A 26,415-nucleotide genomic window follows, 5' to 3' on the forward strand; every position below is an offset into this window, starting at 1 on the left:
CCCATGAGCATTCCCACAGTACACGGAGGATCGTGATGGTGGCAGTAGCAGGATGGACACTTGGCTGTTTATTGCATTTATCCACTTAGAAAGTGTGCTGTGCCTTTGCTGCTTAGCTCTGGTGTGTGTGTGGCAAAATTGGCATGGCTGGGGTACAGGGGACAGAAAAGCCCAGAGCGCTGGCTGAGAGGGACTGGAATTTAGCCTTCAGTGAGCAGGTTTCCTCCTCTGTCCATGACAACATTCCCCAAGGGGAGGTGCAGAGCAGGAGCCCAAGCATTGTTTTGGCAGGTGGGGAGGCTCTGTGCATCCCTAGTTCATGGTGTGGTCACAGCTGGGCCATGCCAGGCAGCAGGAAGGTTTCTGCCACCAGAGGCTGCCAAGACAGGGGTGGCCAGCCAGTCCTACAGCACAGTGCAAAGCTGTCCTGGTTTAGGGAGTCACCCCAGGACAAAAGCCTCCCTTCCTGCGCTTGCAGGGCACCTACAAGTAAGCAAAAATGGCTGCCAGGATGGCCACGGCCCCGATCAGCTTGAAGATGAGGGGCATGGCAGGGGCTGAGGTGCTCTCTTCCACGGGTCGTGTCTGCAGGGGCTTGAGGATGCGCTGCTGCTGGGTGAGGATGGCTTCCCTGGCACCCGCCCACGCGCCCGGGCCCCGCAGCCGGTACTGGTACGGTGTGCACGGACCGAAGGCCACCTCCATGGCCAGCCTGGGGTCCGTGAGGAACAGGGAGAGCAGGTTGGGCTTGACCCCCAGCTGGTGGGCGAGCTCGTCCATGTAAGGGATGTAATCCACCTGGATGGTGTGCCGCTGGCTCTTCACGTACCTGTGGGCAGGGAGGAGGGCAGGTAGGTGCTGGAAGCAGAGCTGGCAGGTGCCCTGCGCACCAGGAAGGCCGTATTGGACAGACTGGACTGTGGGTAGTGTGGCCAATGACATCCCTGCCCTCTGTTGGCACACAGAAATATGCCAGGACACATCCATGGGACAGGATGGATGCCCATGAGCAGCTGCGCCTAAGGCATCCCTGCAGGGATCTTACCGCTTTGCCATCGCTTCTTTCTTCTGCTCAATGTCAGCCTCCATGTCGTGCTGCAGGGGCAGCTCGTTCAGCCCTGGGGAGGATGAGACACAGCGGCCACTGTGGTGCTGGCCTTGCCTGGGTGCTGTGCCTCTGCCAGCACCACCGTGGTGTGTGGGCTCGCACCTTAGGCACGTCCAAGTGCCACAGGATGGGAAGGAGCAGCCTGTGGAGCTCAGGGTATGGGTGTGCCTGTGCCTCTCAGAGAAGAGGCCATCTCACTGACTGCCCTCACTCCAGGACTGCATCCACAGAGCAGGTTTGCCTGACTTACCTTTGAAGACACGGGTGGCCCAGCGACTCTGGAGCTCTGAGATAGGCATGATGGCTCCTAGGGGCTGGATGAGGCCGATGAAAGCCAGTGTTGGCTTCTCCAGATCAGGGGGGAACATGAATTTGTAGAGGGGAATCTCGTTCTCCACCACCTTCACGCAGCCCTCGAGGAATGGGAAGGAGAAGCTGTATCCTGTGGCAAAAACTATGGCATCGACATCTTCCCTGGTGCCATCCTCAAAGATGGCAGATGTCTCTGTGAACTCCTGGATGTTTGGCTTCACCCGCACCCTGCCCGAAATGATGCGGTTGGGCAGATCATCGTTGACAGTGGGGTGCTGTTGAAAGACCCTGGAAGGTACAAGAAACCATTAGGGCTGGGAAGGGAGTGTCTCTGCTCCATGTCCTGCTCCAGCTGCTGCTTCCTACTCTGGGGCAGCTGCCCCTACACTGCTGTCTCCAAGAGTCCTTGGAAGGGGCAGTGGTGGCTCCCTTAAGCATTGCCTGGGCACAACAAGATAATAACCCAGTCCAAGCACAGGGAGCAGGGAATGGCCAAGCTGGGCAGGACACAAAGAGGCAGACGATCCCTTCTGGGCAGGGGGGGTGTTTGGTGATACCTGTGCTTCGGCTTGAGGCTGTAACGTGAGTGATCAAACCTGGCATTCAGCTTCTTCTCCATGTAGTCACATGTGATGGATGAGCTGAGCAGCCCCTGCAGGAATGTCTTCACACGGGTGGTTAAGATGGTGTCGATGGGGTAGCCCTGATCTCCAACGCGGTTGAAGATCCAGGCACCCCGGCGGGTGCTGAGGAACACCTAGACAAGGAAGAAGGATTGCTGCCTGAAGGCAGTGGTGGTCCTGGGAGGGCTGCCCTGCAGGGGACATGCCCTTGCCCAGGGATCACTCTGCTTTTTGCTGCCCAAGCACTGGGTAGAGACCCAGAGGGCAGAGGGAGCTGGTGACTGCCATCTCGCAGGGGAGTGGGACCAAGTCTCAGTTGCTTGGCAGCTGGGATTGGCAGGAGCCAGCACTGCCAAACACAGTGAGTGCTGGCATGGAGAAGCAGCTGTGCAAGTGCCTTGGTCCTGGTGTCCCTGCAGAGCTGACAGTGTCCCACAGGGGCAATCCTGCCCGCTGGGACCCTACTCCTGCTTACCTGCTGGGCTGTTTGGCTGATCTCCACAGCCAGGTCTGACCCTGAATTCCCAATCCCGATGACAACAACCCTTTTGTCTGTGAAAGCCTGAGCATCCTTGTAGTCTCGGCTGTGGAGATAGTGGCCCTTGAACTTCTCAATTCCTGTGAGCAGAAGGAGGAGGGATACTTGGCTTCCTGGTGCCAGGTTGGAGGATCATCCCTTAAAGACTGGAGATGCTCCTTTACCTCACCACAGCACTCCTGGGGAGCACAGGAGCTCTCCTGGAGTCAAAACAAGGCAGGGAAATGTTTGGGCCGGGGGGAAAGCAGCAGGGAGAATAGGGATAGACATGGACTAGCTTTCTAGTGTCTCTGGTGTCTCCTCACACGGGTGTACAGGGCAGTACCTGGGAAGGAGCTGAGGGGGAGATGAGCGTTGGTGTGGTGCCCGCTGCACACCAGCACGGCGTCGAAGACGGCCGCCTCCTGCTTCCCCTCGCTCTCCGTCACCACCTCCCACTGCCCGCTGCTGGTGAAGTCGGGGCGCTTGGACACGCGGCACACGCTGGTCTGGCACAGGACAGCGGCGTCAGGCACCCTGTGCCCCGCTCCCGCTGCCACCTCCCCCTCGGGCCCCAGGCCTCACCCTGAAGCGGATGTGACGGAGCAGGTCGAAGTGCTGGGCGTACATGCGGAAGTACTCCATGATCTTGGAGTTGTGCATGTAGTTGGGGAAGTCCTCGGGGATGGGGAAGTCGCTGAAGCACATCATCTCCTTGGAGGTGTTGATGATGACGGAGCGGTAGATGCTGGCACGGCCGTCCTCGGGGTGCTCCTGTGGGAGGGGGGCACAGCTCAGCGCTGCCCAGGGAACGATGGGGAAGGATGGCTGGGGTTGATGAGGATCTTCTTTTCATGGAGCCCCTGCCCTCAGTCTCACCCAGAGGATCCCACTATGGCCGGCTGCCGCCCCAATAACCACCACGGACCCCTGCGGTGCTGACCCCAAGCAGGACACGAGGCCAGCAGGGTTTACCTCAAACCTCCAGAGGCCTCCGATGTCGCCGGTCCTCTCGAAGCAGACGGGCTGCAGCCCCTCCTGCAGGCAGGCTTTGATGGCGCACAGCCCGCTGCTGCCCCCGCCGATGATGGCCACTTTCTTTGCCATGCTGCGCTCCACCGTCGGCTCTCTGCCTGGGGACAGCGTCGGACAGCGGGCTTGAGCTGCCAGCGCTGCGACTGTGCAAGACTTTGAGCCTGCTCAAAGAGGTCCCAAGCAACAGAGGCAGCCCCTCAAAAGTGTGTCTGGGGTGCAAAGCCACTGCTGTCCCCCGCCAGGTGTAGACCTGGCCAGTGCTGGGTTTTGCACTACTGTGGTGCCGCCTCTGGACGCCTTGAGGAGAAATCCTACCGACTGTCAGGGAGCCCCAAAATCTCCGCGCCCATGCCAAGTCCCGGCGATGGAGGTGCCCTGAAGTGCTGTGCCCTGCTGTGGGGACCGACAGCTCCCTCCCCGTGGGTGACAGCCCCCCTGCCTGCCCTTTGCCCTCTCGCTTCCCCGCGGAGATCGCTGTAGTGCTGTCGCGGTGCCCGCTGGTGCCGGCAGCCCAGGGGACACCCTTCACCGACCTGCGGTCGTGGGACGAGCAGCCCAGGGAAGGCTGGCGGCGGGCACGGGGCCGTGCGAGGCTCTCTGCCGGGGTGCCCCGGCCCGTGAGGCCGGCCCGCGGCCTGACTCGGTGATGCGCAGCGTCCGGGAGCGGGGCCTCCCCCTCCGTCACTCCTCCCACGGGCGCGGGGAGAGGAAGGTCGGCTCCCGACCGCCTGCACGGCTGTTCCGGCAGCGGCGGGGCCGCAGCCTCGGCCGGCGGCCGCAGGAGCCGTCCCAGGCGCTGCGCGGGGACACGGACACGCAGCCCATCCTTGTGGTTGCGTGCTTGGTAAACAAGCGCTGTCCTGGATTTTGACCCTAGGATTATCGGGATCAGCCCACGCCCGCTTATTGTGGTACCCGGGGTGACACAGCGCTCTGGCTGCTCCAGTGGCAGCCGGCACTGGATCGCCCACATCCCCTGTCCCCCTGGCCTGGGCGTGTCGGCACAGTGTCCCCATAGCCACGGCTCACCCCTGGGCTAGCAGAGTCCTTGGCGCCAGTGGAACCCCGGTGAGAGGAGCACCACGCTGCTGGGGTGTCCCTGGTGTGAGGGTGCTGGGACCAGCAAGGAAAAGGCTGTCCCTCACAGCAGGAGGCACAGACCATGTGGATCCAAACGTGCTGCTGGCTCCTGGCACACTCACAGCCAGACAGCCCCTGAGGCTGCAGGGGAAATTTGCTCTTCCATATGCAGAGAACTAAGGCAGAAGGGCCAAGGTCTGCAGCTGAAGTGGTTTTAACCTTACAAAACTCATAGTATGTTTGCGGTAAGCTTAATAAAGCTCTTTCTGTCCCTTGCTGTCAGCAAGGGCTGATCTCTGCCCGAGGCAGAGACGCTGAGCTGCCAACCCACACTCTGTGCCTGCCTGTCAAAAGGCATCAAAAGCATCTTACCAAGCAAGGGATCAGCACAGGAATGGAGAGCTGGCAGCACAGGCAGTGCTACTCTTCCTGCTCTGCTGTCGGCTGGCTTCTGGCTCTTGCAAGCTCTGCACAGACTGCCCAAGGGCAACAGGTACTGGGGAGCTCTCTGAGCTCTCTACCGCTCTGCTGTTGCTATGAAACCTCTGTGCAGGTTGTCTCTGAATTTGCCCTTCTCCCTGCAGGAGGCTGCATAGCCTTGGACTTTACCCCCCTGTAGCTGGACTCAGTACAGAAAAACCGTGCTGCCGGGCACTAGGGGCACGCCATGACATTTTGGTTTAGGTGGTATTTGGTTGGTTGATGTCTGTGGAAATTCACAGTTCCCCATACCTGGCAAGCACCCAGGATGCAGATGGTGTGCAGCAGTGCCTGCTGTACAGTGTCTGCTCTGGGCTTCCACAGTGGGCAGAAATGCTGTGGGACAAGTGGAGCAGAAACCCCCTCTGTCCTATCATGGCTGCACCCACGCTTGGAGATGACAAGCATGGAGAGCAAAGGTCTCTCTGGTGGAGCTGCAGAGAAGCACAAAAGAGCTGAGAGGCTGGCCAGGCAGCCTGTGACCCAGCAGGGCTGTGCAGTGGTGATGGTGGGTGCTACCAGGGCCTCATGGAGTGTCATGCAAGTGAGTCAAGAGCCACTTTTTAGCACACGCGTGTGTGGGAGCCACAAATGCACAAGCCCCGCTCACCCAACGCTGCCCACCCAGAGTGTGCCACCTGCCTGTGCTCCCACAGCCACCACAGGGCTGGTCCTCTGCCTTGGGGCAGGAGGGCTGGCCGGAGTGTCCTGGTGCTGCTGTGCAATTGCCAGACTGGCCCAGCTGGCTGCCAGGCCTGCGGTGCAACCTAGGGGATTATTTTTTGGTCACTGCAGCACCAACCCAGACCTGGAAGCTTCTCTGTCTCACCCTGTCAGTGGGTCAGGGCTCATCTCCAGGGGAACCTTGTCATGTCAAGCACTTCCATTTCAGCCCCTGTACAAGTGACAGTGACAGGGTGCTCGTACCAGCAGCCATCAGGCTGCTCCTGCACACTCCACCCAGGAGAACAGCACACTTAAACACTGCCTGGTCTTAATATGACTTAATTGGTGTTTTGCCAGGGCCTGAACGCACTAATAGACCTCAATGACCACAAAGAGCCTCACCTGGGCCCAATCCCTTTACCGACATGCCAGGAGCACTGTTGAAGCTGATTATGTGAGCTCAGTCTAGAGCCCTCACTCCCTGCCTGGCTGTGGTCCCTGCTGAAGTGCGTTTTATGATTTTCTGGCTCAGTCTCAGCCCCAGCTCATTAGAGAGGCTCCTTGTGGTCCCCTCCTGCCAAGGACCAGCAGCCCTCTGTGAAAAACAGGCCGCCAGTGGTGCCAGGGGAGGAAAGCCAGCCTGCCTGGAGCACAGGGAGCTGTGGCCATGGTTGGTAGAGCCAGGGCCTCTTGCTGGAGGAGGTGCAAGCAAGGCTCAGACCTGGGGCTGGGTGTATTTCTGGGCTCTGGGAAGGGGCTGGCTCTGCAGGACTCTCTCTGCAGCCTGGAATATGCTATTGATTGGGAATTGCTGTGAATGCATTGTACCCCCTGAGAAACTGGAAACCCTCTGGAGGGCAAAAGGAACTCTGGGGAGCTCTGGATAAGAGCTTCAGGAGCAGGCTGCTGCTGGGGGCTGCTCACCGCTGCCCACTGAATGATCGATCAACCCTTCAGTGCCACTATCCTTTCCCAATGTCTCTGGGGGCCATGTGCTTGACATGTAGCCTTGGTGCAGCACTTAAATTGAGAGCAATAGGGAAGAGATTGCTTAGGGAGGCAAAGCTCTGTCTACCTCTGAGGAAAGAGCCCTGTGGGTCCCCTCCAGGCAAGTGCTGTAGATCAGGCTGTGCAGGGTATGCTTGCGACAGCAGCATGATCAGTGTATTTATAGGATACAGATACAGGGGTGATTGCAGAGAAACCTCTGCAGAGTCACAGCTACCACGTACACCACGGGCCATTGCAGGTGCCCAGAGAGCATGCAGATTCACAGTATGAGCAGCGAGCTGCCGGCTGGGTGTGCTGAGCCCTCCCCAGGCTTTGCAGAGACTGCTTTTGGTCACCAGAGAACAGTCAGCGCAGCCCCTGCCTGGCAGCCCACGGGAGGGCAGGACAGCACCAGACATCTGAGTGCAGGCCCTGGAGCCTGCAGCACCGCTCGTGTGGAAGTCTTGGCCGGACCGACGGGATTCAGGATGCCACTTCAGCACCAGAATCCCGTCCCGTGTGTGCTCAGAATGGCAGCACACGGCCCCTGCCTTGTGCCGAGGCCGGCGGGCGCTCAGCGGCTCCAGAGCGCGAAGAGGGCGGGCGCGGTGGCTGGGGACAGCCAGCAGTGCTCCACCACGCCGTAGAGCGCGTAGCCCAGCAGCAGCCCGAAGAGTACGTCCGTCATGTTGTGCCTGCCCAGCATGACCCGGGAGATGCTGACGATGAGGGCCCAGAGCACCACGAGCACACGCAGCGGCACGGCCAGGACCAGGTGGCGCAGCACGAAGCGGCAGACGAGAGCGGCCCTGGTGGCGTGGCCCGAGGGGAAGGAGTACTTGTCCACCGAGATGGTGACGAACATGTCCATCTTGTTGTGCGTGGGCCGCGGCCGCTTGACGAGCCCCTTCACCACCGACACCATCACCAGGTCCAGCAGCAACGCTGGGAGAGACAGCAACAGGGGTTACTGAAAGCAGGACCATCAGCTAAGGGCCATCGGCTGTCAAAGCTGCCTGAAGGTGATGTTTTTCCCCATGGCTGCAAGACCCAGGGAGAGCACAGCACACAGCTGCTCTTGGCCTTCTGCAGCAGAAGGAGCACATCCTCAAGCTCTGCTCCTCTGCACACAGGCCTCCTGCACCAGCAGCCCCTTGGCCTGCCACAGCCGACAGGGCCCTGCCTAGCCTGCACCCCAGGGCTTTTCTCTCTGCAGAATCTGATCTTGCCACGACTCGGGGGCCAGTCTGCTCCTTAATCTGAGGGCAGCAGAAGCATGAAGTCCCCAGAGCTCCCTTCCTGGCAGTGCTGACTCTGCACTGCTGTCTGCCCTGCTGACCGGGGTCAAACTGGCTGGGTGAATGATCAACCCACTCCCCTTGGGCACAGGTCAGCGGGAAATGCTCAGGGCTGGTGGCCTGCCAGGGCTCCTGGGGTCTGCCTGCTCTCTGCTGCTGGGGGTAAAGTTAACCCTGCTCTGGTTCTCAAGAGATGAATCAAGGATAAGTTATGGTGGCTTGCCCCTGAGGGCTAAACGCTGTTGTCACAGAGGAGGCAAAGCACCTGTGGTAAATGTTCAGCCAGTATTTTGCAAGAGCAGCTTCTCATTTAGGGCAGAGGGTGCTTTATCCATCCCTGTTAGCTCAGCTTAGCACAGCACCCATAGCCAGGGCTACTTGTTGTGTAAGAGATCAACTTCTGTTTGTCCTAAGACACATTTCTGGACACCAAATCTTTTGGTCACTTCAGTTCATTTCCTTTGGTTAATCATTTAAGACCAAAATTTTTTTTCCACATGTAAAACTAGATCAATTGCTTTTTCTCTTTCTACACAGGATCTGGGAATTCAAGTTGGACACGAGGGAATCGTTCTTCCCCACAGGGGTGCTGCAACCCAGGAACAGATCCCCAGGGAGGTGGGTGGCTCTTGCCCAGAGCACTGAGGTGCTGGGACAGCTCTCCTTGGAGCAAAGGTTAGGCTGGAGGCATCCAGTTCTGCTGTGGGGCTCCAATTTAACCATGTGCTGCTGGATGAGAAAGATGCACCAACCTATTTCCCACCAAGCAAATTTCAATTCAAAATTGAAGTGTGAGATCCTAATTATTTGCAACTTAATACAAGACTAACAAGAGAGAGAAGGTCTGGTATCCTAGAGCTATAACAGTTTCTAAATATGCAAAAATTCTCTTAAATAGATCTAGGCTGTTCTGTGTGTGTGTGAAATACTACAGCACGCAGGATTAAAAGTCGTGCTTTAAACCAGGTTTCCTCACTGGCTGGAACAGAACAATCCACGAAGGCCCTGCGGGCAGGAAGCCAAGGGTCTGTGTGCCAGAGCAGCTTTTCAGGGAAAGGCCTGGTGTCTCAACACTGCACCTGGAGCGTGCTGTTGTGACAAGCGTGGGGAGCCGAGAGGCTTCAGCCCCGAGAGCGTTTTGTAACCGCGAGAGCAGTTTGCAGTCGGGAGTTTGCCAGTGCGTGGTGCCAGCTGTGCCAGGTGACTCGTGTCGCTGCCACCACGCCCTTAGGCCGCGGGGTCACTCCTCTGCCACCGGCAGGCATCCCGGGTGAGCCCGCACAGGCTGCTCAAAACTAGCCGGTGCTCTCGGGCCTTCGGCTTGCCCAGCTGTGCCCCATCCCTCGGGTCGCCCTCCCCAGCCCCGGGGTGGGCCCCCGCCTCACCGAAGAGCAGGTTGAGCAGCACCTCCCTGGCCGCCGAGCTGTCAGTGTGCCAGAGCCCGTAGAAGGTGCCGAGCACCCAGGGGATGCCGTGCCCCGACACCTCGATGACCTTCATGAGGGGGCGGGCACTGCCCCAGGCCGAGCCCTCCCCAGCGCACACCCCCAGGCGCTTGGAGGCCCAGAGGTCGATGGCGAGCAGGGAGCTGAGGGCGATGCCCACGAAGGACGGGTTCAGCTTCATGCAGTCCTCCTCGGGCAGCGGGGCGGCGGCGGCGCCGGCGGGCTCCCTGCGGCGGGACGGGCTGTCGGGGGCGGCGGGCCCGCGCTGGCTCAGCGACAGGAACTCCAGGCGGCCGCCGCTGCCGGCGCGCCGCTCGCGGCCGCTCCGGGGGCTCGGCATGGCGACGGCGGGCGGCCTGCGGGAGACGGGCGCCGGTCACCGGTCACCCGCTGCCAGGCCCGCTCGGGGCCCGGCATGTCCCCCTGCCCGGGACCGCTTCCCTCTCCCCCTCCCCGCGCCCTGCCGGTTATCCCCGCCCCGCGCTCCCGCCCCGCCGGGGCGCGGTGCCCCCGCTCTCGGCGCGTCCCCCGGTACCGGGCGGCCCCGGCGCCGCTTCCGCTTCCTGTTCCGCTTCCGCCCGTGACGCGCGCGCCGCTGCCGCCGCGCCCCGCCCACCGGCGCGCACGTGCCCGCCGCGGCCGGCGTACGGCGGCCGGCGAGGGCCGGAAGAGAGGGCGGCGGCGCCTTCGCCCTGCCGGCGCCGGTGCGGGCGCCGTGCGGCGGGCGGCGATGCGCGGCGGGCGGGCGGCGGCGGGACCGGCCGCCCCCCCGGGCCCGCGGTGACGGCGGCTCGGCCGCGGCCATGGGGTGCCTGCAGAGCGTGGCCTGCAAGGCGCGGGTGCGCCGCGAGCAGATCGTGGTGTCGGACGTGTCGGCCACCATCGAGCCGGCGGCCACGGCCATCGAGGAGAGCTCGCCGGTGGTGCTGCGGTACCGCACGCCCTACTTCCGCGCCTCCGCCCGCGTCCTCATGCCGCCCATCGCCCGCCGGCACACCTGGGTGGTGGGCTGGATCCAGGCCTGCAACCACATGGAGTTCTACAACACCTACAGCGACCTGGGCGTGTGAGCACCGCGGGCGCGGGGACACGGGGGGCTCCGGGGGCGCGGGGCCCGGGCTGGGAACGGCGGGGGCTTCCCCGGGGCAGGCACCTACCCTGCCCTGCCCTGCTCCGCCCGCAGGCACCGGGAGCTGCACCGGGCATTTGGAGCTGCACCCCGGCATTGGGAGCTGCATCTCTGGCATTGGGAGCTGCACCCCGGCATTGGGTTCTGCACCCCGGCATTGGGCGCTACATCTCTGGTCCCAGCACCCTCTGCTGCCCCTCTACCCCACCTCTGCAGCCACACACGGGCAGCACCTTCACCCCAGCCCCACTCCCTGACCCCACAGTTCCTGCCCCTCGGGCCCCACAGCAGCTCCCACACCATCCTGCTGGCCCGGACCTCGCCCGTCCGAGGGCTTTGTGGCCGCTGTCTCCCACCAAGCATCGTTTCTTCTTTGGGACTGGGACTGGAGCATGGGCTGTGCTGGGGGAGTTGCCCCCTTGGCTTGTGTTACAAGAGGGGAAGGTTGTGGTGCTGGGCAGAAGTGGCAGCTGGAAAACAGCCTTTCCTAAGGCTGAGTGTGACTTGTGGGGATGCTGACGGGCAAAGCTGTTGGCTCTCTGTCTGTGTCTTCTGCCTTTGGAAAGGGGTGATGTGAGAGGGGAGATGTCCAGAGGGGTCTGTTCTGCAGCTTGCTGTGGGCTCCTGCTCCTGCTGCCACCGCTCTGTGGGTGCTGGGGGAGCAGCAGGTCCTTGTGCTGCATCCTTGTATCGCCACAGATTGGTGTGCGTGGGGCATGGAGCACTTGGGGACGTTGGAGTGAGTGGGGTGATCACTTGGAGGGATGGCACAAGTGTGGCCCCAGCCTCTCTGCTGCAAAGCTGCTCCCGTGTTATTGACACACAGGCCTTGCTGTAGCCACACCGTGTTGCTAGCATGGCCAGCAGCAAAATTTGGGCTGAATCCTCCCCACCAGCCATATTGCAGGGATTTAATGGTGCCAGTGGCAGGCTTAATTGTGGGATTCAATTGTTGTACGTGTCTCAGTGTTTAAGGCATAAAAATCACAGACCTCCTGCAGGAGGGGGCTGCTGAGGGGCTGGACCCGTGCCCTGGTCACTGTGCTGCAGCTGGGGGACAGGGATGGCTGTTCTCCAGCACAGGAGCTGATCAGGGAGAGAGTGACCCCAGAGAGACTCAGCAGTGGGTTTTGGCCCAGTCAGTTTAATTGCACGTTAATTAAAATGGCATTGTGTTGGCAGAGCAAAGGCTCGAGCTGGATGTGCTCAAGGAACCAAAGCTGAATTTGTTCTTCAGGGCTGTCCCTGAGAGTTTGCTGCAGGCAGGCAGAGGGTCCCTGTGCTGCCATTTCCCTGCTCATCTTCCTCTTCCTCTTCACTAGGTCGAGCTGGGAGCTGCCTGACCTGCGGGAAGGACGAGTAAAAGCCATCAGCGATTCGGATGGGGTGAGCTACCCCTGGTACGGAAACACCACAGAAACCGTGACCCTGGTGGGGCCCACTAACAAGATCTCCAGGTTCTCGGTGAGCATGAACGACAATTTCTACCCCAGCGTGACGTGGGCCGTGCCCGTGAGCAACAGCAACGTGCCACTGCTGACCAGGATTAAAAGGGACCAGAGCTTCACCACGTGGCTCGTGGCCATGAACACCACCACCAAGGAGAAGATCATCCTGCAGACCATCAAGTGGAGGATGCGGGTGGACATTGAGGTGGACCCCATGCAGCTGCTGGGGCAGAGGGCGCGGCTGGTGGGCAGGACTCAGCAGGAGCAGCCGCGGATCCTCAGCAGGATGGAGCCCATCCCGCCCAACGCACTCGTGAAGCCCAACGCCAACGACGCCCAGGTGCTCATGTGGAGACCCAAGCGAGGGCAGCCCATCGTGGTGATACCTCCCAAGTAGGGCGTGCAGCTGAGCCCCTGGCTGCCCCCAGCCCGCTGTGCACGGACAGGGCTGCCCAGCCAAAGCTGACCCCTCGGGCTCTCCTGCCTTTCTTGTTGTGCTTGGAAATGTGGCTCCTCCTCGGGCAGAAATAGAGCCTGGCTGGCACAAGGGCGCAGAAGAGGGTTTGCTGAGCTGGAGGATTTCCTGGGAAGCGGAATGGAGTACTTGCAGCTGGCACAGAGGCCGTCTGACACAAAGGACTCGTCTTTCCTTGCGGGGCGGCGCGAGGAACATCAGTGTGGTTGAACTGTGCCCGTGGCAGATGCTGCTTCCCACCCAGCCAGAGGGAGAAGCAGAGGCTGTTCCTGCTGGCAGCAGGGGCTGCTGTGGTCCCCGTGTCCCTGCCATGTCCCTGCCGTGTCTCTGCCATGTCCGTACCTATGCATTTCAGATCCATGATCCCCCCCTTGCCTGCCCGCTGGGACCGGGCGGGAGGGCTGGCAGTGGGGTGGGACTGGGCAGTGCTGGGGGTGGGCCACCACCCGGGAGGAGTTTTCTGCGGCCCGGGGGCAGCGGGACACGTTTTGCATGCGTCTGGGTGTGTTTGGAGTAGTTGTGAGTGTAGGAGATGCCATAGCTCTTTTCTGTCTTGGGGTGAGGTCTAAGGGCAGGTTAGATGTCCTTTTGTTGTAAGGTGCACTACTAAGTCTTTGCATCCCTCAGCCTCCCCTCCCGAGCCTGCTGGCCCTTCTCTTTCGGGAGCAGAAGGATTGTCAGCCCAGTCCGGGTGGGGAATGGGGGCGCTGCCGTTCTCCCAGCCTGCGTGCTCTGGGTGTGTGGGGGGTACCCAAACCAGCCCACAGGTACCCCTGGACTCGCTTTGCTTCACTGCAGACCCCGCTCCCTTGCTAGAAGTTGGGTGCTTGCTCATTTTCCATGCAGATGCTGCTTCACGTGGAGGCCTCTTCCAGCCACCCATGGAGCAGGGTGGCTGCTGGCTGGGCCACCAGTGGAGGGGCCAACACGCTTTGTGGTACCTCCCCAAGCTCTGTGCAAGGCAGGGATGTGAGTGGAGGCTGTTCAGGGCAGGCCTGGATTTGCCTGGGAAGGAGGAGCTGAATGTGCTGCCTGGGGCTGCCTCCTGCTGCTGTGCTTGGAGGGGTCACAGGGGATTTACTTGCCTTTCTCCTCACTCCTTGCTGCCTGGATGGCTGGCACTGGCTGGTCCGTGGGGCAGCATGCTGCTGTGGGATGCAGCTGGCAGTTCCCAGGATCTCACCCTGGAGCTGCAGCAGAGGCATAAACCATGGCTGTGCTGCCGCTGCTCCGGGTGCTCCATCACTCCTGGGCTGGTGCTTACAGCTTTTGCTGCTTTCTCTGCTCTGTCCTCCCTGGCATGAGCCCTGCAGCTCCTCCAGCTCACAGCCCTGCCTTCTTCACACTGCAGGGAGGCTGTGCTGCCCTGGGGATGCAGGTCATTCCTGCTGGGAAGGTCCCTGTGCTATCCCGCTGGCAGGACAGCCTGGGGCGGAGTGGGGTGACACTTCCCTGCACCCTGGGCCCTGCCAGCACAGGGGCTCCCGAGGCATCTTAGACCAAAAATCCCTGTGAAATCCCCGTGCTATTTATTGCCCTCAGTAGTGTTTGCTGCTGATTCAGTTCTTTATGTATTTTTCCTCTGGGAGCGTTTCTTTTGGACGCCCTGGTGCAACAATTCCCTGTGCTGGGGCCGGTGCTCCCGCTGGGCTGGGAACCTGCTGCTTTCCGTGCCTGGGTGGGGTTCTGCAGGGGGCAGGCTTGGAGGGAGAGAGGGCTTTGAGCTTTGGTTTGCTGTGTTTTCTGCAGCAGAGCTCCCACAGGGAGCTTGTGGTGTGGGAAGATGTCCTGCTCTTGTGAGACTGTGGTTTTGTCCTGGTGCGGGACTGATGGCAGCTTTTGCCATCACTGATGTTTTGTTTTTCAAAAACTGTGTGTGGAGAGGGGTTAGAAACTTGAAATACAATTTTCCTTAAGGACTGGGGGAGGAGGGGTAAGTACCTTTTGGTTTGAAGTAAGGCAGGTGTATACTTTTGACCCAGGGGGACAGAAACATCTCTGGCAGCATCAGAGCTAAAACGCCAGAGGAAGGGGCTCCCCAACAAACAGGTGGCTCCAAGGTGGGCTTCCTGCTGGGAGAGGATGCTGTGTCTAGAGGCTGTGTGAGCCAGCTCCCCAAAACCCACGGGAAGTGGCTGCAGGCTGCTGTCAGCCCAGGGAGCTGCTGTGGCAGCACCGTGGCTCCAGTGCCTGGGAGAGCAGGGACACTGCTGCAGGGATGCTGTTGGACTCAACATTGCCACCTTTTGGGATTTGCTGGCCAGTCTGAGCCTTGGCATGTGGCTGATGCCATGACACTGAGACAGCAGTGGCTGAATTCCTGTCCATGAATGTCTGCAACATCCTGGTGCCAGGGTCAGGCTCCGTGCCTGGCTGTAGCCGTGTGCCTGATGCCCCAGGGCTGCCCCAGCCTGCAGGCAGGTGTTGGCTGAGCCCCGGGGCTGTGCCTGTGTTCACCTCTCCAGGCTTCTGCCAGGCTTCCATTCCTGCTCCTCTGACAGCTGGATTTGATGCACTTGGTTTGGTGCATGGGTTGTATTTGTGGGCATTTCCCCGTTAAAAAAGAAGGGGGGAAAAAAGTTTGCAAAAATTGTTTGCAAAGAAACACATGCAAACAGCGTTTACAGAAACATGCAGGCATTTTGCCTGTTGGCAGAGGTGCGTGCTCCCACCTGGGTGGAGATGGAGCTCTGGGACTGCTGGTGCTCAGAGGAAGGAGGGAGGGAGGGTGTGGGGGAGAGTTCCCATGTATGATTCTGAGTTTGGCTCGTTCCCTGTGGCTGGATGAGCACTCAGACTCCTGGGCTTCCCCCCATGGGATGCTCTCCCTGTGCCCCCCTTCCCCACCAGCACCCCGTTATCTCAGGGAGGGGCAGCCCATGGAAATGCCCACCCTCATGCTCCCTGTGCCCTGAGCCTTGGGTGCCCCCTCCCCTCCTTCCCACCCTAGGGTCACTTATTTATTTATCTATTTATTTATTTAAGTTATTTATTGGTATTTATTGACAACTGGAAGTCGGGGGGGGGGAGCTCATTTCTGCTGCACAGTGGGGGCAGCTGGGCCTCCCCCACACCCAGCCCCTGCCTTTTGGGGTGCTGCTGGGAGCACCTCTGGGGAGGGATGCTTGTGGGTCCCCAGGCTCCCATCCCCTTTTGGAGAGGCAGGGGAGGCAAGGGGAGCACACCGTGCCTGCAGGGAGGGCACCCGGTGCTCACCCCTCCCTGCAGAAGCTTGGAGTGCTCCCTCCCCTGCCCATCCCTGTTTACTGACCCTGCCTCCTGGTGCCTCTCCCGCTGGATTTGCTGTTTCCAGCCCCTGGAGAGGGTGGGAGGAGCCAGGATGGATGAATGTCACTACGGAGAACAGACCAAACCAGGTATTCTGCTGCCGCGTGGGGAAAATCAGAGAGGGAGAGGAAAGCTGGTTTTGCAGAGTGCCTTAAACACAAATGACTTTACCCAGTAGGGGGCTTGGACTTGTGTCTCTGGATGTTATTACCAACTCGAAAAATGTTGCATTTCACTTCTCTGGGATTAAAAGAAAACTACTCGAGCTGTACTGGAGCCAAACCTTGTGTTTGCTTGAGTGTCTCTGCCTGGTTTGTACCTCTGGGGCCATGGCAGCACCAGGGAACAGGCAGGAGGAATTCATGGAATTTCAGTCTGCCTCAGCAGTGGCACCAGTGGCTGTCCCTGCTGGCTTTAAGCCCTTGGGTCTGGTGACAGGATTTGCTCCACTTTCCTGTCCTGACTTGCAGGTGGCTTCTGTGCTGTCCCAGAGAGGCTGTGCTGGCCCTGCAGTGCCCTTCCCCAGGGGATGCTCTGAGCAGGCTGTTGGCACAAATCTGCCATGGGGCTGTGTCCTCACACCTCCAGAAAATTGGGCAGTTGGTTGGAAACCTTGGAGGGGGCAGATGTTCCTTTTTCCCTTAGGAAAGCAGATCAAAGTGAGGGAGCAGCAAGAAGCCCAGGAGTTCGTGCAGCCCAGCCATGGGAACTAGGAAAGCTGCCCAGCTTGATAAAGCTGAAAAGCTACACTGGAAAAAGATGTTTCCCTTTTGAAATTGTAGATTCCCTCTCCCCTTTCTTGCAGAGTGGAAGAGTGAGAACAAAAGTCAGCCGAGAGACCAACTGTTCCTATCTTCCAGTCAAAATAATACATGGGAATAATAAGGAGTTTCATAATGAAGGTTCATTTAAAAGCCATTTGGGGAAATACACCAATATTCACTGCATAGCTCCTGAAGGCAATTAAAAATTAATAAATCTCTTTTTTTGGGGGGGGGGGGGGGGTAATGAAAGAGGGTTGTGGGTGCTGCCTGAGGTTTAGTCTGGAGGGGGATCTCACTGCATTCGGTGCTTTGCTCACCTTGAACATCAAACCTGCCAGTCCCCACTTGCTGGGGGGGTACATTTGTGCCCAAGTTAGCTGATTTCTTCAACAGCTGCTCCTTTTGAGCATTGCTGGCTGTGCTGAGCACTGAGGGGTGCTGGCAGCCACCCTATGAGCTATTCAGTGAGCAGCTTTCTTTCCTGCTGTTATATTAAAACATTGCTCATCTCTTGACAAATCCCTGAGAAGGAGGTGTGGGAGAGCAGGAGTCTGCAGGGCTCCTGTTGTGCCTGCTCATGCCCCAGGAGCAGGGAAGGACCTGCCCTGCAGCCAAGGCCAAGGCTCAGGGACATTGTTCCTCCCCAGCAGGGAAAGCTGCCTTGTCTGAGAGCGTGTGCCCTGGGACAAGCTGTCCCTCCAAAACTCCTTCCTTGCAGAGCAAGAACAAGGGCAGTCTGTGCTGCTGCCACCCCCTCCAGAGCCTGGGCACAAATCCCAGCTGGTGCCCACAGGGAACACAGCAAATGTGGGGGACAGACAAGGGACACTGCGGGTAGTACTGAAGGTCAGTTTATTTGCTTGACTCCCTCTTCCACAAAACCTGGAAACCATCACCTTCCAGCAAGAGACAAGAAAGCAGTTAAGAGGTGAGAGATTTAGCTCTGCAGCTCCTCCCCTACTCATGGAGCACAGGTTAGATGGCTGCTCTGAAAGGCACACAGCAGCTTGGAGCCCCCAGAGCTCCCTGTCCCAGCAGGACACCCCTCCTCACCACGCCTCCAGGCTGGCACCAGATGGGAGGGACACCAGAGCAGGAGCCCTGCAGTCCCCTCTGGGCTGCTCGTGTGCTCCTGGCAGGGCTGGGCTGAGGCAGGAGAACACCCAGGGGTTGGTTCTGGGGGGATGGGGTAGAGGGACAGGGGGGCTGGTTCAGGAGGGCTGGTTCAGGAGGGCTGGCTCAGGAGGGCTGGTTCAGGAGGGCTGGCTCAGGAGGGCTGGCTCAGGGCTGCCATGCAGCAGCAGTGTGCCAGGACAAGGCTGTAGGTGGTGTGGTGTCAGAGGGGCAGGAGCTGGGCTCAGGAAGGCTCTGGCATCCCAGCAGGATGGATGGACAGACAGACAGCCAGCCAGCCAGCCCTCACTCTGGCTGTGGGGTGTAGCGCAGGTACTTCTTGCCTGAGGGCAGCTCCTTGGTGAAGACACCTTTGGGGAAGAGCTTCTTGGCCTCCTCGTCAGGTAAGGTGGGCACGACCATGACGCTGTCACCGGGCTGGGGAGAAGATGGGGACAAATGGGGACAGTCAGGAGCTGGCAGGGCTGGGCATGGGTGGCTCTGCCCCCCTGTGAGCGATGTCCCATGCCTGGAGCCAGCAGTGAGTGGGAGCTACAGCAGGAGCCACGGGAGATGTCCAAAGGGAGAGCTGTGCCACCTGCCAACGGCATCCCACAGCCATGGCACTCCCAGGGGAACAGGGAGGGAGGAGGGGGGAGGCTGAGCCTCTCTGTGATGCTGGATGGAGCACAGCTTGCCCTGGTCTGCTCATCCATTCCTACAGTTCAGACAGCCCTGGGCAGCTGGTGCTGGCTCCCCCTTGACTCCAAGCCCTGGGGAAGATCTGCTTTGCTGGGAAGTGGCTGAGCTGGCCCAGCCCACTGGGGAAACCTTCAGAGGCAAAGCTGCCTCCAGCTGCTGCTTCCCCCAGCCTGGGTGCCCCTTCAAGGGGGGCTGGCTGCCATTTCAATGCCTGTTCCCAGTGCCTGGCTGTGAGCTTTGCCCTGCTCCTCACCTTCCAGTCCACAGGGGTAGCGACCTTCTTGTATGCTGTGAGCTGCAGGGAGTCCACCACTCTCAGGATCTCATCAAAGTTTCTCCCAGTGGTGGCTGGGTACAGGATAGAGAGCTTCAGCTTCTTATCAGGGCCAAAAACGAATACCTGAGCACAGGGAGACAGTGTCAGGGGCTGGGCGCATTTGTCTGATTGCACAGCTGGATCTGCTCAGCCCTGATGCTCCTTCCTTTCCCAGGAGCTGCCTGACCACAGGTGTTGGGACAGGGGAGATGCCACGGAGGGGATCCAGAGAGCAACTGATGCCCAGGGGATGGGCTTTTGCTCTGGGAGCTCCTGTGTCCAACACCAGCTCGTTTTGCTACCTGTGCCCTTCTAGTGCAAGCACGTGAGGGGAAAGGGAAAGCCCAGCAGATCCAGCACTGACAGAAATGAGTTGGGACAGGCACGACCAGAATTGGTGGACCACCATGACAGAACCCAAGGGAGCCAGCCCAGCTCCTGGGGGTGGCCATGCCCATCCAGGTGAGCTGCCCCACAGGCCCAGGGCAGGCTGGCAGCCGTGGCTCTGTGCTGCTGGGCAGGCCTGGTGCTGTGGGACAGGCAGGACTCACCACTCGAGCCGTCAGGGGCATCCCGTCCTTGTCCTGCTCGTCCGGGTCCAGCATGCCCAGCTTGACAGCCAGCTCCCGGTTCTTGTCAGCAATGATGGGGAAGGGCAGCTTCTCTGCAGGCTGCTCCCCGTTGTAGGCATTGATGTCCTGCAGGGACAAAGCCATGGGATGTTCCTGTGGCCCTAGCACAGAGGCAGAGGCCAGGCAGAGCCAGGAGCTCCCTGGCCCCAAGGCCTCGGGCTGGGACAGCGCAGCCAGGGTTCATAGCCTTCCATGAGTTTCCAGAAACCAGGTGACAAACCAGAAATTTTTGTGCCTCCTTGTTCTGCAGGTCAGTTCTCAGGCTGTCTGTGCTCACAGCCTGGGCAGCAGTTGCTTTGCCCAGACAGTGGGCATGGAGCAACAGGGAATTCCTGCCCCTGCTAGTGACACAGAGAGCTTTAACTGAGAACTGTGCCCCTCTTCCAGTTGCCTCCTGCACTGCTGACAGGTGTGTTGGTGTCACAGCTGAACTGGACTGTGCTCCTAAGGAGTTGTTTCTCTAGTGGCAGAGCAAACCAGCTGACAAAGAAAGGCCCAACACTTCACAGGTCTTGTGGAAGGCACCAGTTCCATCCAGTGAATCACTCACCGCTTACTTAACTAAAGGCTCTCAAAAAACTCCACTGGAAGCCTGAGTGCAGGTGCTGGGATGCTGCTCACTCATTTCTGAACCACTCAGGGCACAGAAGAGAAAACCATCCCCCTCCACAGCCCTGGAGGCTCTGCCTTGTGAACATGGTTTATGAGGCTGTACTGATCCCAACTGGACCTGCTTCACAAATACACACAAAGAAATGTATTTTGAGCATCTCCACACTTGGTTTGGACTCAACTAGAGCATTTAAGTTATGCCTGGGGTGTGCAGTGCCACCCTCCCAGGTCACAGGGAGCCCCAGCAGTGCTGGGAGGAGCCTGCTCAGGGCAGCACAGGCAGGGCAGCTGCCAGCATCAGAGCAAGCAGAACTCAAGGCTCCTGTCCCAGGACAGGGCAGCCTGTTCCTTCCACCCTCTGCATACTACAAGGAGACAAAAGTGACTGCAGTGCTGCTGTGAGGCTCCCTCACAGGGCTGTGCTGCATTATCAGCTCAGCTGATAACCTCAGTGTGCAAACCCCCCTGCCTTCCCCGGGCTCTGAATGTGGGGAGCAGGCTGGGCCCTGCTCACAGGGAACCCAGGGAGGGCAGGGTTGGAAATGCTGCCCCTTGGCTCTGCTCAGAGCACACCAACACCAGCAAGAGCAGGCAGGCCCTGCACCCTCCCCATGGCTGCTGGTGCTGACAAAAGGGGCTGTAGCCCTGCCCCAGCTGCTCAGGATGCTGCAAGCAGGTCAAGTGGTGCACTCGTGGCCAAAGGTTTCCTTTCCAGCTTTGCTCTTTGCCTGTTTTCTCCCCAGGCCTTTCTGTGTCACCACAGCTCTGCAGAAAGGGGCCACTGCTCTCAGCTGGGCTGTGGCCAGGCCTGCCTTGGAAGGAAGCAGGGAATTGGTTCTGCTGTCCTGCAAACCTGCCTTGGCAGAGCAGAGCAGGAAAGGAGAGCAGAGCTGGAGAGTTCAGCTGAGGAGAAATGCCGCTGAATGCTCCACAGAGTCACAGGAGGCTGCAGATGGACATCAGCAAATGAGAGCCACCCACTCCTCTCTTTAGAGCAGGGCTGGAGGATGAGCAGAGTTTCTGAGAAGTATTGTCTGAATCCTATGGACTGTAACTCGTTCCAAAATGCACGTAAGTTCCTGGCCCAGGGAGAAAACAGCCTCACAAACCACACTGTGTTGCAATAAAACACCCATGACTCCCTTCCCTAATCACTGATTTTCTTTCCAGAGTCCAAGCTGAAACCAGACATCACAGGAGGGATTGATTCACCACTGAGTCACCAAGGTGCAGGTATTCCTGGCCTGAGAGAGCACTGAAACCTCTGACAGCACAGCAGGGCCTGCTCAGGGAGCTCAGGCATTCCCCCAGCCCTTGGAGAAGCAGCAACCTCCTGCCTGGGGAGCTGGGATCAATCCCTGACTGAGCCAGAGTCCCCAGTCCTGGAGCAAGGCTCTGTTCTGTGCCTAGGGATGGCCAAGAAGAGCTGTTGACATCCCTGGCTGGAAAGCACAGCTGCCCAAAGGGACACAGGGATTCCTGGCTGCACTCTGGCCCCACCTTCCCAGGCAGATCCCATCTGCCCACTGAGACCTGGCACAAGTTTCTTTATTGTTTCATGCAGGAGTTCAGCCACCCCTCCTGCCCCCTTGCTTCCTTGCAGGCTGTGGCCCAGGTAAAAGCAGCTTCATCCAGACAGGGAGCAGAGGTGTGTTTGGGAATGTTGCACACAGGGTTCTGCCCACCCAAAATTTTGCTCACTCCAGGTCTCAATCCAGTGAAACACAGGCTGCATGGAACACTCCAGCCTTGTCCTCACCAGCTGGATCTTTGGCTCTGGAGGATTTTCAGCTGCTTCTGTCTGACAGGTGCTGAGCTGACACTTCCAAACCTCTGGCTCCAAGGCTTCTCCCAGCCTCACAGGAAGCTCACCACAGCTTCAGTCACTGCCTTTCCATGGTTTTTCTGGAAAGCTTTCCTGCTCTGCCTCCCCTCAGCCAGCATCAAGGCTGTTCTGCCACTTTTCCTGGTCTCACCTGAGGTTGTGCCATGTGAATAATTCCATAGGATCAGCAGAGTCAGCTCATTGTTCATCTCTTTTTCAGATCACCTGAGTCTGCTGAACCCCACACATCCCTGCAGGATGAAAGAGCTCAGCACTTCCCTCCCTTGACACAAATCCCTGCTTTCCTGCAAGAAAGAGCCTGCCCTTCACAGAGCTGACTTCATGAAAAAGCTGCTTGCAAATTCAAAGGCTTTGCAGAAGTCAGCAACACCCTAACACCTCAGCTTTGACCAAGCAGCAGATGAGTCTCCCTCACAAAAGCACAACACAAATGTTCTGTTCTGGCTAATGACATGTTATTTGCTAATTTGTCTGCTGGTTTCAGCCAGTTTGAGCAGCACAGAAATCTCATTTACTGGGATTTGTACATTGCTTTTCCCAGGCCCTTCTGAGGCTTGCTGGGGCATTGGCCATGCACCACTCAGGTAGAAAGGCTGATTTAAGCAATAAGGCAATTAGCTAATTTCTAAAGCCAGTTAGTCACAAAGTAATGTCCAACTGAGTGTAGAAATTTCTCACCTTTAATGCCTCTTATTGCAAACACCTCTCACCCCTGGAAAATACGTGAGAACATTCCCAATTTTAAGAGCTCAGAGAGTGGCAGGTAATTCACCCAAGGATTTTTACACTCTGGCCATTTCTGTCTGAAATACTCATTTTAGACCCCTGCCACCTCTAGCCCTGGCAGCATTCTCCCTGGTAGCACACACAGGCTGCCTTTGAAGTTTTTCTTTAGTTCCTTGCAAGGTCCTTCACTGAGTTATTCCATTCCCATCTCTTTTTAGTACTCCCTCATGTCCATTTTACACTTAACATTCTCCTATTTGTGATTTTACAGTTAACATGTCTCCGTTTGTTTTCTCCTCCCTGCCTGAGCATGAATTGCAATTTTCTCCTCACTTCTGATGCCTCTTTTCCTTTCCTGTTTTATTACAGAACTTCCTGAGGGTCTGTGGGTAGGCTGCCTTCCTCTGAGGTTCTGGCATCACCTCCACACATTTTAACCCTTTCAGTAGTGGTGGGACAGCAGTAATATTGCTTTCCTCTTATATTGATGCCTCAGGTTTTAGCTTTTCTATTTTTCAGGTTCTGTGCTGCTTTAGTGTGTGGGTCTGGCTTTAGGGGATGGTGAGCACTCTTCACAGAGTAGGGAGACAAAACAATTCCTTCTCTAGCTGGGCACCAAGGACAAATGATCCAAATCTCAGCCCCAAGAGCACAAACACCATGGGCTGAAGAGAGAAAAACAGGAAGGATGGGACTTGATAACCTAAAGCTGTAATTGGGCAATTAACTCCAATGTGCACATGGAGCAGAACTGATAAAAGTGAGAGACCCCATGACCAGTCATCCATTTTGTGACCATTTTGGGTCCATCTTGGGTGCAGCCCTGGCTGGGCTCTTGTGCTGCCCAAGGTGGATCCATTGAGACCTTTAATAAATCCCTACTTTATTCTTTAACTCTGTCCAGCCTCTGTTCTAGCTCAGCCTTCTCAAGGCATCACCATCAAAGTGCAAAGAGCACCCTGGACTTTGTGGGGTGCTCCATGAAGATGGAGAAGACCCTCCCCATTCCCGCTCTGCATTTCAGCACCGCCACACTTTGGGATGCGACGCTTGTACCTCCAAGCCTGCATGGGCATTTTCTGCAGCCTTTGGAGCATGGCAGCAGCACAAGCTGGCCCTGAGGCCCCCCCAGAGCCCGTACCTTGCACCAGGAGAGGTGGTCCTGCACGCTGTCGATGGAGAGCGCGATCATCTTCACGTTGCGCTTGCTGAACTCGGGTGCCAGCTTGGCCGCCCGGCCCAGCTCCGTGGTGCACACGGGGGTGAAGTCCCGCGGGTGGGAGAACAGGATGCCCCACCTGCAATGGCAGGGAAGCAGCTGTGAAGGTCAGCTGTGGTTCTGGTTTGTGCTGCAGGCAACGGCTGTGCTGTAAGAGCCTGAATGAGGGATGGGGGACTCCAGGCAGCTCTCCAAAATGCAGTTTATAACATCCAAGGTGTTACAGCAGGACAGAGCCTGTGCCTACAGCTGTCAGCTCCAGCTGCAGGCAGCCCTGCAGACCCTTAGTTTAGGTTACATTGCATTCTATACTTTTCTTTGCTGAGCATTTTAATACATTAGAACCAATCTATACCTTAACTTTTATCTATAGCCTATCATAACTACTATAATTACCATATTCTTGTCCAATTCCATATTCTCCAATCACTAAAAGTTAGTACATTACAGATTAAGCTAGAAGTTGCTTTTCAGTTTTCTTGCAGTGGAAAATTCTGAGACCTTTTTTCTACTTGCAGCATTGGCAGGCTTGTTTGCCTGTGCTCTCTTTCTGCTTGGTAAAAACATCTTCTTGTTTGGGGTGGGTTTATCCTTTTCTCTAAGCCATAAAAACCCCTTCTAACTAACACATCCTTTGCCTTCTTGGTTATCCAGTAAGACTAGCTCAGCAATTTTTTTCTTCTATATCAAAACTTGCTTCCATTATTTCTTCATATTCTACATTCAAAAATCTTTCTGCTAAGCATACATATCTGTGCGACTTTCTTGTCAAACTTTCATTGCTCCCAATGCTGTGCAGACTGCACAGCATGGAGTGCAGGAACAGCTCAACTCTGATAAGGAATTCCTGCCCCGGCAACTCTTCCTTCCCTATCACCAGAAACTTCCATGAGATAAGCCCTGCTCTGGGAAACTCCCTGCACCTCGCTCCCCACTCTGCCTCCAGGATCCTGCAGGAGATGCTGGAATAGCCCCTGGTGCGTCACATGGAGGTGGACACTGCTGTGTGAGGGAGGAAGTTTGGGGAGCCAGGTGTACAGTGCAGCCCAGAGATCCCACGTGTGAGGGGGTGCCTGGCCAGGTTATTGCAGAGATGGCCACTGATTCACGAGCTGGCCACTACCCCTGCACCTCACCTGCACGAGGAGACACACATAAATGTGCATCATGCAGCTCAAAAGAATGGGACAGGACCAAGCCTTAACCCAGCTGCTGCTGTGAGCTACACTTCATTAAAAGGTAAGAATTAATCAATAGTGGGGGAGGCCAGAAGTTAACATCACATTGTGGCTCCTGTTACAATGACACAGCCACCTCAGCTTGGCAGCAATGGATTTTGAGTCTTTAGAGCAGCAAACACTAATCCTGCACCTCCCAGGTAAGGTAAAGAGTGCACAGAGAAAGGCAGCAACGCAGCCCAGCAGGACAAGCTGGAGCAAAAAGGCTCTAAGGACTTGCCAGGGGCTAAAGCAAAGCCACCCCCAGCACTCCAAATTCCCTGCCAGAGACTCCTTCCACCATTTCTCAGCTCAAACCACACAGATCTTACTGCACTGATCTTCACCCGGCCCCCAGCACCACAGCAAAAGCCCTGTCTGAGAGCCTTGGGAATGCAGCTGGAGGGATGAGGTGAGGGTTCCTGCAGCTCTGCCAGGGCCGTGTGACTGCCACGGGTCACCAGGAATTATTGACGTGGAGCTCCCTGGCCATGGTGCCTGCGCTCCGTGAGCAACAGCAGCGAGCAGGAGGGGAGAGCTGCGTGCCCGGCCGGAACAGCCGCTTCCTCAAGGGCTCACAGGGCTCTTATTCCCCTCTGCCCAAGCTCCCAATGCCCACAGCAGGGGCTGATCCAAGCCTGCCAAGCTTTACCGGGAGCGGGGTCCGGGGCGCCGTGCCCGTGTCGGGAATGGGGCAGCGGCTGCAGAACAGTGCCCGGGGAGCGGGGCCTTTGTCACCTGGGCACACCTGGGCTCTCCCGGGACACCGAGCTGTCCCCTTTGTCACCTTGGCACTCCCGTGGCACCGAGCTGTCCTTTGTCACCTTGGCACTCCCGGGACACCGAGCTGTCCCCTCTGTCACCTGGGCACTCCCGGGACACCGAGCTGTCCCCAGCACCGCCCTGGGCTGAGCGCCGCTCTGGCCAGCCGGGCTTTGCCTGTCCTCTGTCCTCGGGAGCTCGGCTCGCCCTCCGGGGACGATGGGAACGGGATTCTGCCCACCGGGAATCCCGCCGTGTTCGGCGCCCCGGTTCCACGAGGAAAACCCACATTTTGGAGCGAGCCCCCGGAACCGTGTGACTCGGGACTCAGCGTGCAGAAGGAAGGAAGGAAGGAAGGAAGGAAGCGGTGAGCGGCCCCGCTCCGTCCCGCCTCACCGCGCTCCCCGGCGGCGCGGACATCCCACCCCCGCTCCCGCTCCCACCGCATCCCCGAGCACTCACGAGTCTCCCAGGAAGTCGTGGAAGCGGATGCGACCCTGCGTGGTGTCCGCCTCGAAATTGGGCGCCTCATCCCCTAGCAGCAGCCCCGGCATGACTGCAGCTCCTGATACAATTCCCGGTGCGATTCCCGGCGCTGCTCTCGGTGCCGCC

General features: G+C 58.3%; 4 protein-coding genes across 5 annotated transcripts; 1 reads left to right on the forward strand and 3 right to left on the reverse strand.

The window, feature by feature from the left end:
* Positions 1–35: 35 nt before the first annotated feature.
* LOC139594105 (flavin-containing monooxygenase 5-like) lies at positions 36–5,033 on the reverse strand. 2 transcript variants are annotated; one of them, XM_071435765.1, is made up of 9 exons: positions 4,129–5,033; positions 3,536–3,689; positions 3,146–3,334; positions 2,907–3,069; positions 2,519–2,661; positions 1,978–2,177; positions 1,359–1,708; positions 1,046–1,118; positions 36–829 (listed from the first exon to the last, which is right to left on the reverse strand). In XM_071435765.1, exons 1-9 carry the CDS (start codon positions 4,566–4,568, stop codon positions 484–486), a joined length of 2,058 nt encoding a protein of 685 aa, XP_071291866.1. In that variant the 5' UTR covers positions 4,569–5,033; the 3' UTR covers positions 36–483. The 2 variants fall into 2 exon arrangements, with proteins under 2 accessions (XP_071291866.1, XP_071291867.1); XM_071435766.1 differs by having other exon boundaries at positions 3,536–3,693; positions 4,129–4,260.
* Positions 5,034–6,951: 1,918 nt separating this feature from the next.
* Positions 6,952–10,181, reverse strand: PLPP6 (phospholipid phosphatase 6). Its single transcript, XM_071435777.1, has 3 exons — positions 10,090–10,181; positions 9,495–9,910; positions 6,952–7,756 (listed from the first exon to the last, which is right to left on the reverse strand). The coding sequence occupies exons 2-3, from the start codon at positions 9,892–9,894 to the stop codon at positions 7,386–7,388; spliced, it is 771 nt and encodes a 256-aa protein (XP_071291878.1). The 5' UTR covers positions 9,895–9,910; positions 10,090–10,181; the 3' UTR covers positions 6,952–7,385.
* FAM78B (family with sequence similarity 78 member B) lies at positions 10,178–16,176 on the forward strand. Its single transcript, XM_071435776.1, has 2 exons — positions 10,178–10,620; positions 12,006–16,176. Exons 1-2 carry the CDS (start codon positions 10,358–10,360, stop codon positions 12,526–12,528), a joined length of 786 nt encoding a protein of 261 aa, XP_071291877.1. The 5' UTR covers positions 10,178–10,357; the 3' UTR covers positions 12,529–16,176.
* A 1,317-nt stretch (positions 16,177–17,493) lies between these two features.
* On the reverse strand, positions 17,494–26,396 carry PRDX6 (peroxiredoxin 6). Its single transcript, XM_071435781.1, has 5 exons — positions 26,266–26,396; positions 23,747–23,903; positions 19,341–19,487; positions 18,727–18,873; positions 17,494–18,209 (listed from the first exon to the last, which is right to left on the reverse strand). The coding sequence occupies exons 1-5, from the start codon at positions 26,355–26,357 to the stop codon at positions 18,078–18,080; spliced, it is 675 nt and encodes a 224-aa protein (XP_071291882.1). The 5' UTR covers positions 26,358–26,396; the 3' UTR covers positions 17,494–18,077.
* Positions 26,397–26,415: the final 19 nt, after the last annotated feature.

Source organism: Agelaius tricolor, unplaced genomic scaffold (genome assembly GCF_023055355.1).
Source record: "Agelaius tricolor isolate 1412-34295 unplaced genomic scaffold, bAgeTri1.0.p SCAF_11, whole genome shotgun sequence".
NCBI classification, from domain to species: Eukaryota; Metazoa; Chordata; class Aves; order Passeriformes; family Icteridae; genus Agelaius; species Agelaius tricolor.

Bases quoted from the DNA above. Each gene is read 5' to 3' on its own strand.
- LOC139594105 (XM_071435765.1), bottom strand. From the start codon at position 4,568: ATGTGGGCGATCCAGTGCCGGCTGCCACTGGAGCAGCCAGAGCGCTGT. The intron at 2,178-2,518 runs GTAAGCAGGAGT...TTCCTTGTCTAG, and splicing joins TCAGCCAAACAGCCCAGCAG to GTGTTCCTCAGCACCCGCCG. The intron at 830-1,045 runs GTAAGATCCCTG...CCCTGCCCACAG, and splicing joins AAAGAAGCGATGGCAAAGCG to GTACGTGAAGAGCCAGCGGC.
- PLPP6 (XM_071435777.1), bottom strand. From the start codon at position 9,894: ATGCCGAGCCCCCGGAGCGGCCGCGAGCGGCGCGCCGGCAGCGGCGGC. The intron at 7,757-9,494 runs GTGAGGCGGGGG...TGTCTCTCCCAG, and splicing joins GCTGCTCAACCTGCTCTTCG to CGTTGCTGCTGGACCTGGTG.
- FAM78B (XM_071435776.1), top strand. From the start codon at position 10,358: ATGGGGTGCCTGCAGAGCGTGGCCTGCAAGGCGCGGGTGCGCCGCGAG. The intron at 10,621-12,005 runs GTGAGCACCGCG...CCTCTTCACTAG, and splicing joins ACCTACAGCGACCTGGGCGT to GTCGAGCTGGGAGCTGCCTG.
- PRDX6 (XM_071435781.1), bottom strand. From the start codon at position 26,357: ATGCCGGGGCTGCTGCTAGGGGATGAGGCGCCCAATTTCGAGGCGGAC. The intron at 23,904-26,265 runs GTGAGTGCTCGG...CTGCCATTGCAG, and splicing joins CACGACTTCCTGGGAGACTC to GTGGGGCATCCTGTTCTCCC. The intron at 18,210-18,726 runs GTGAGGAGCAGG...TCTTCTCCCCAG, and splicing joins CTACCCCTGTGGACTGGAAG to CCCGGTGACAGCGTCATGGT.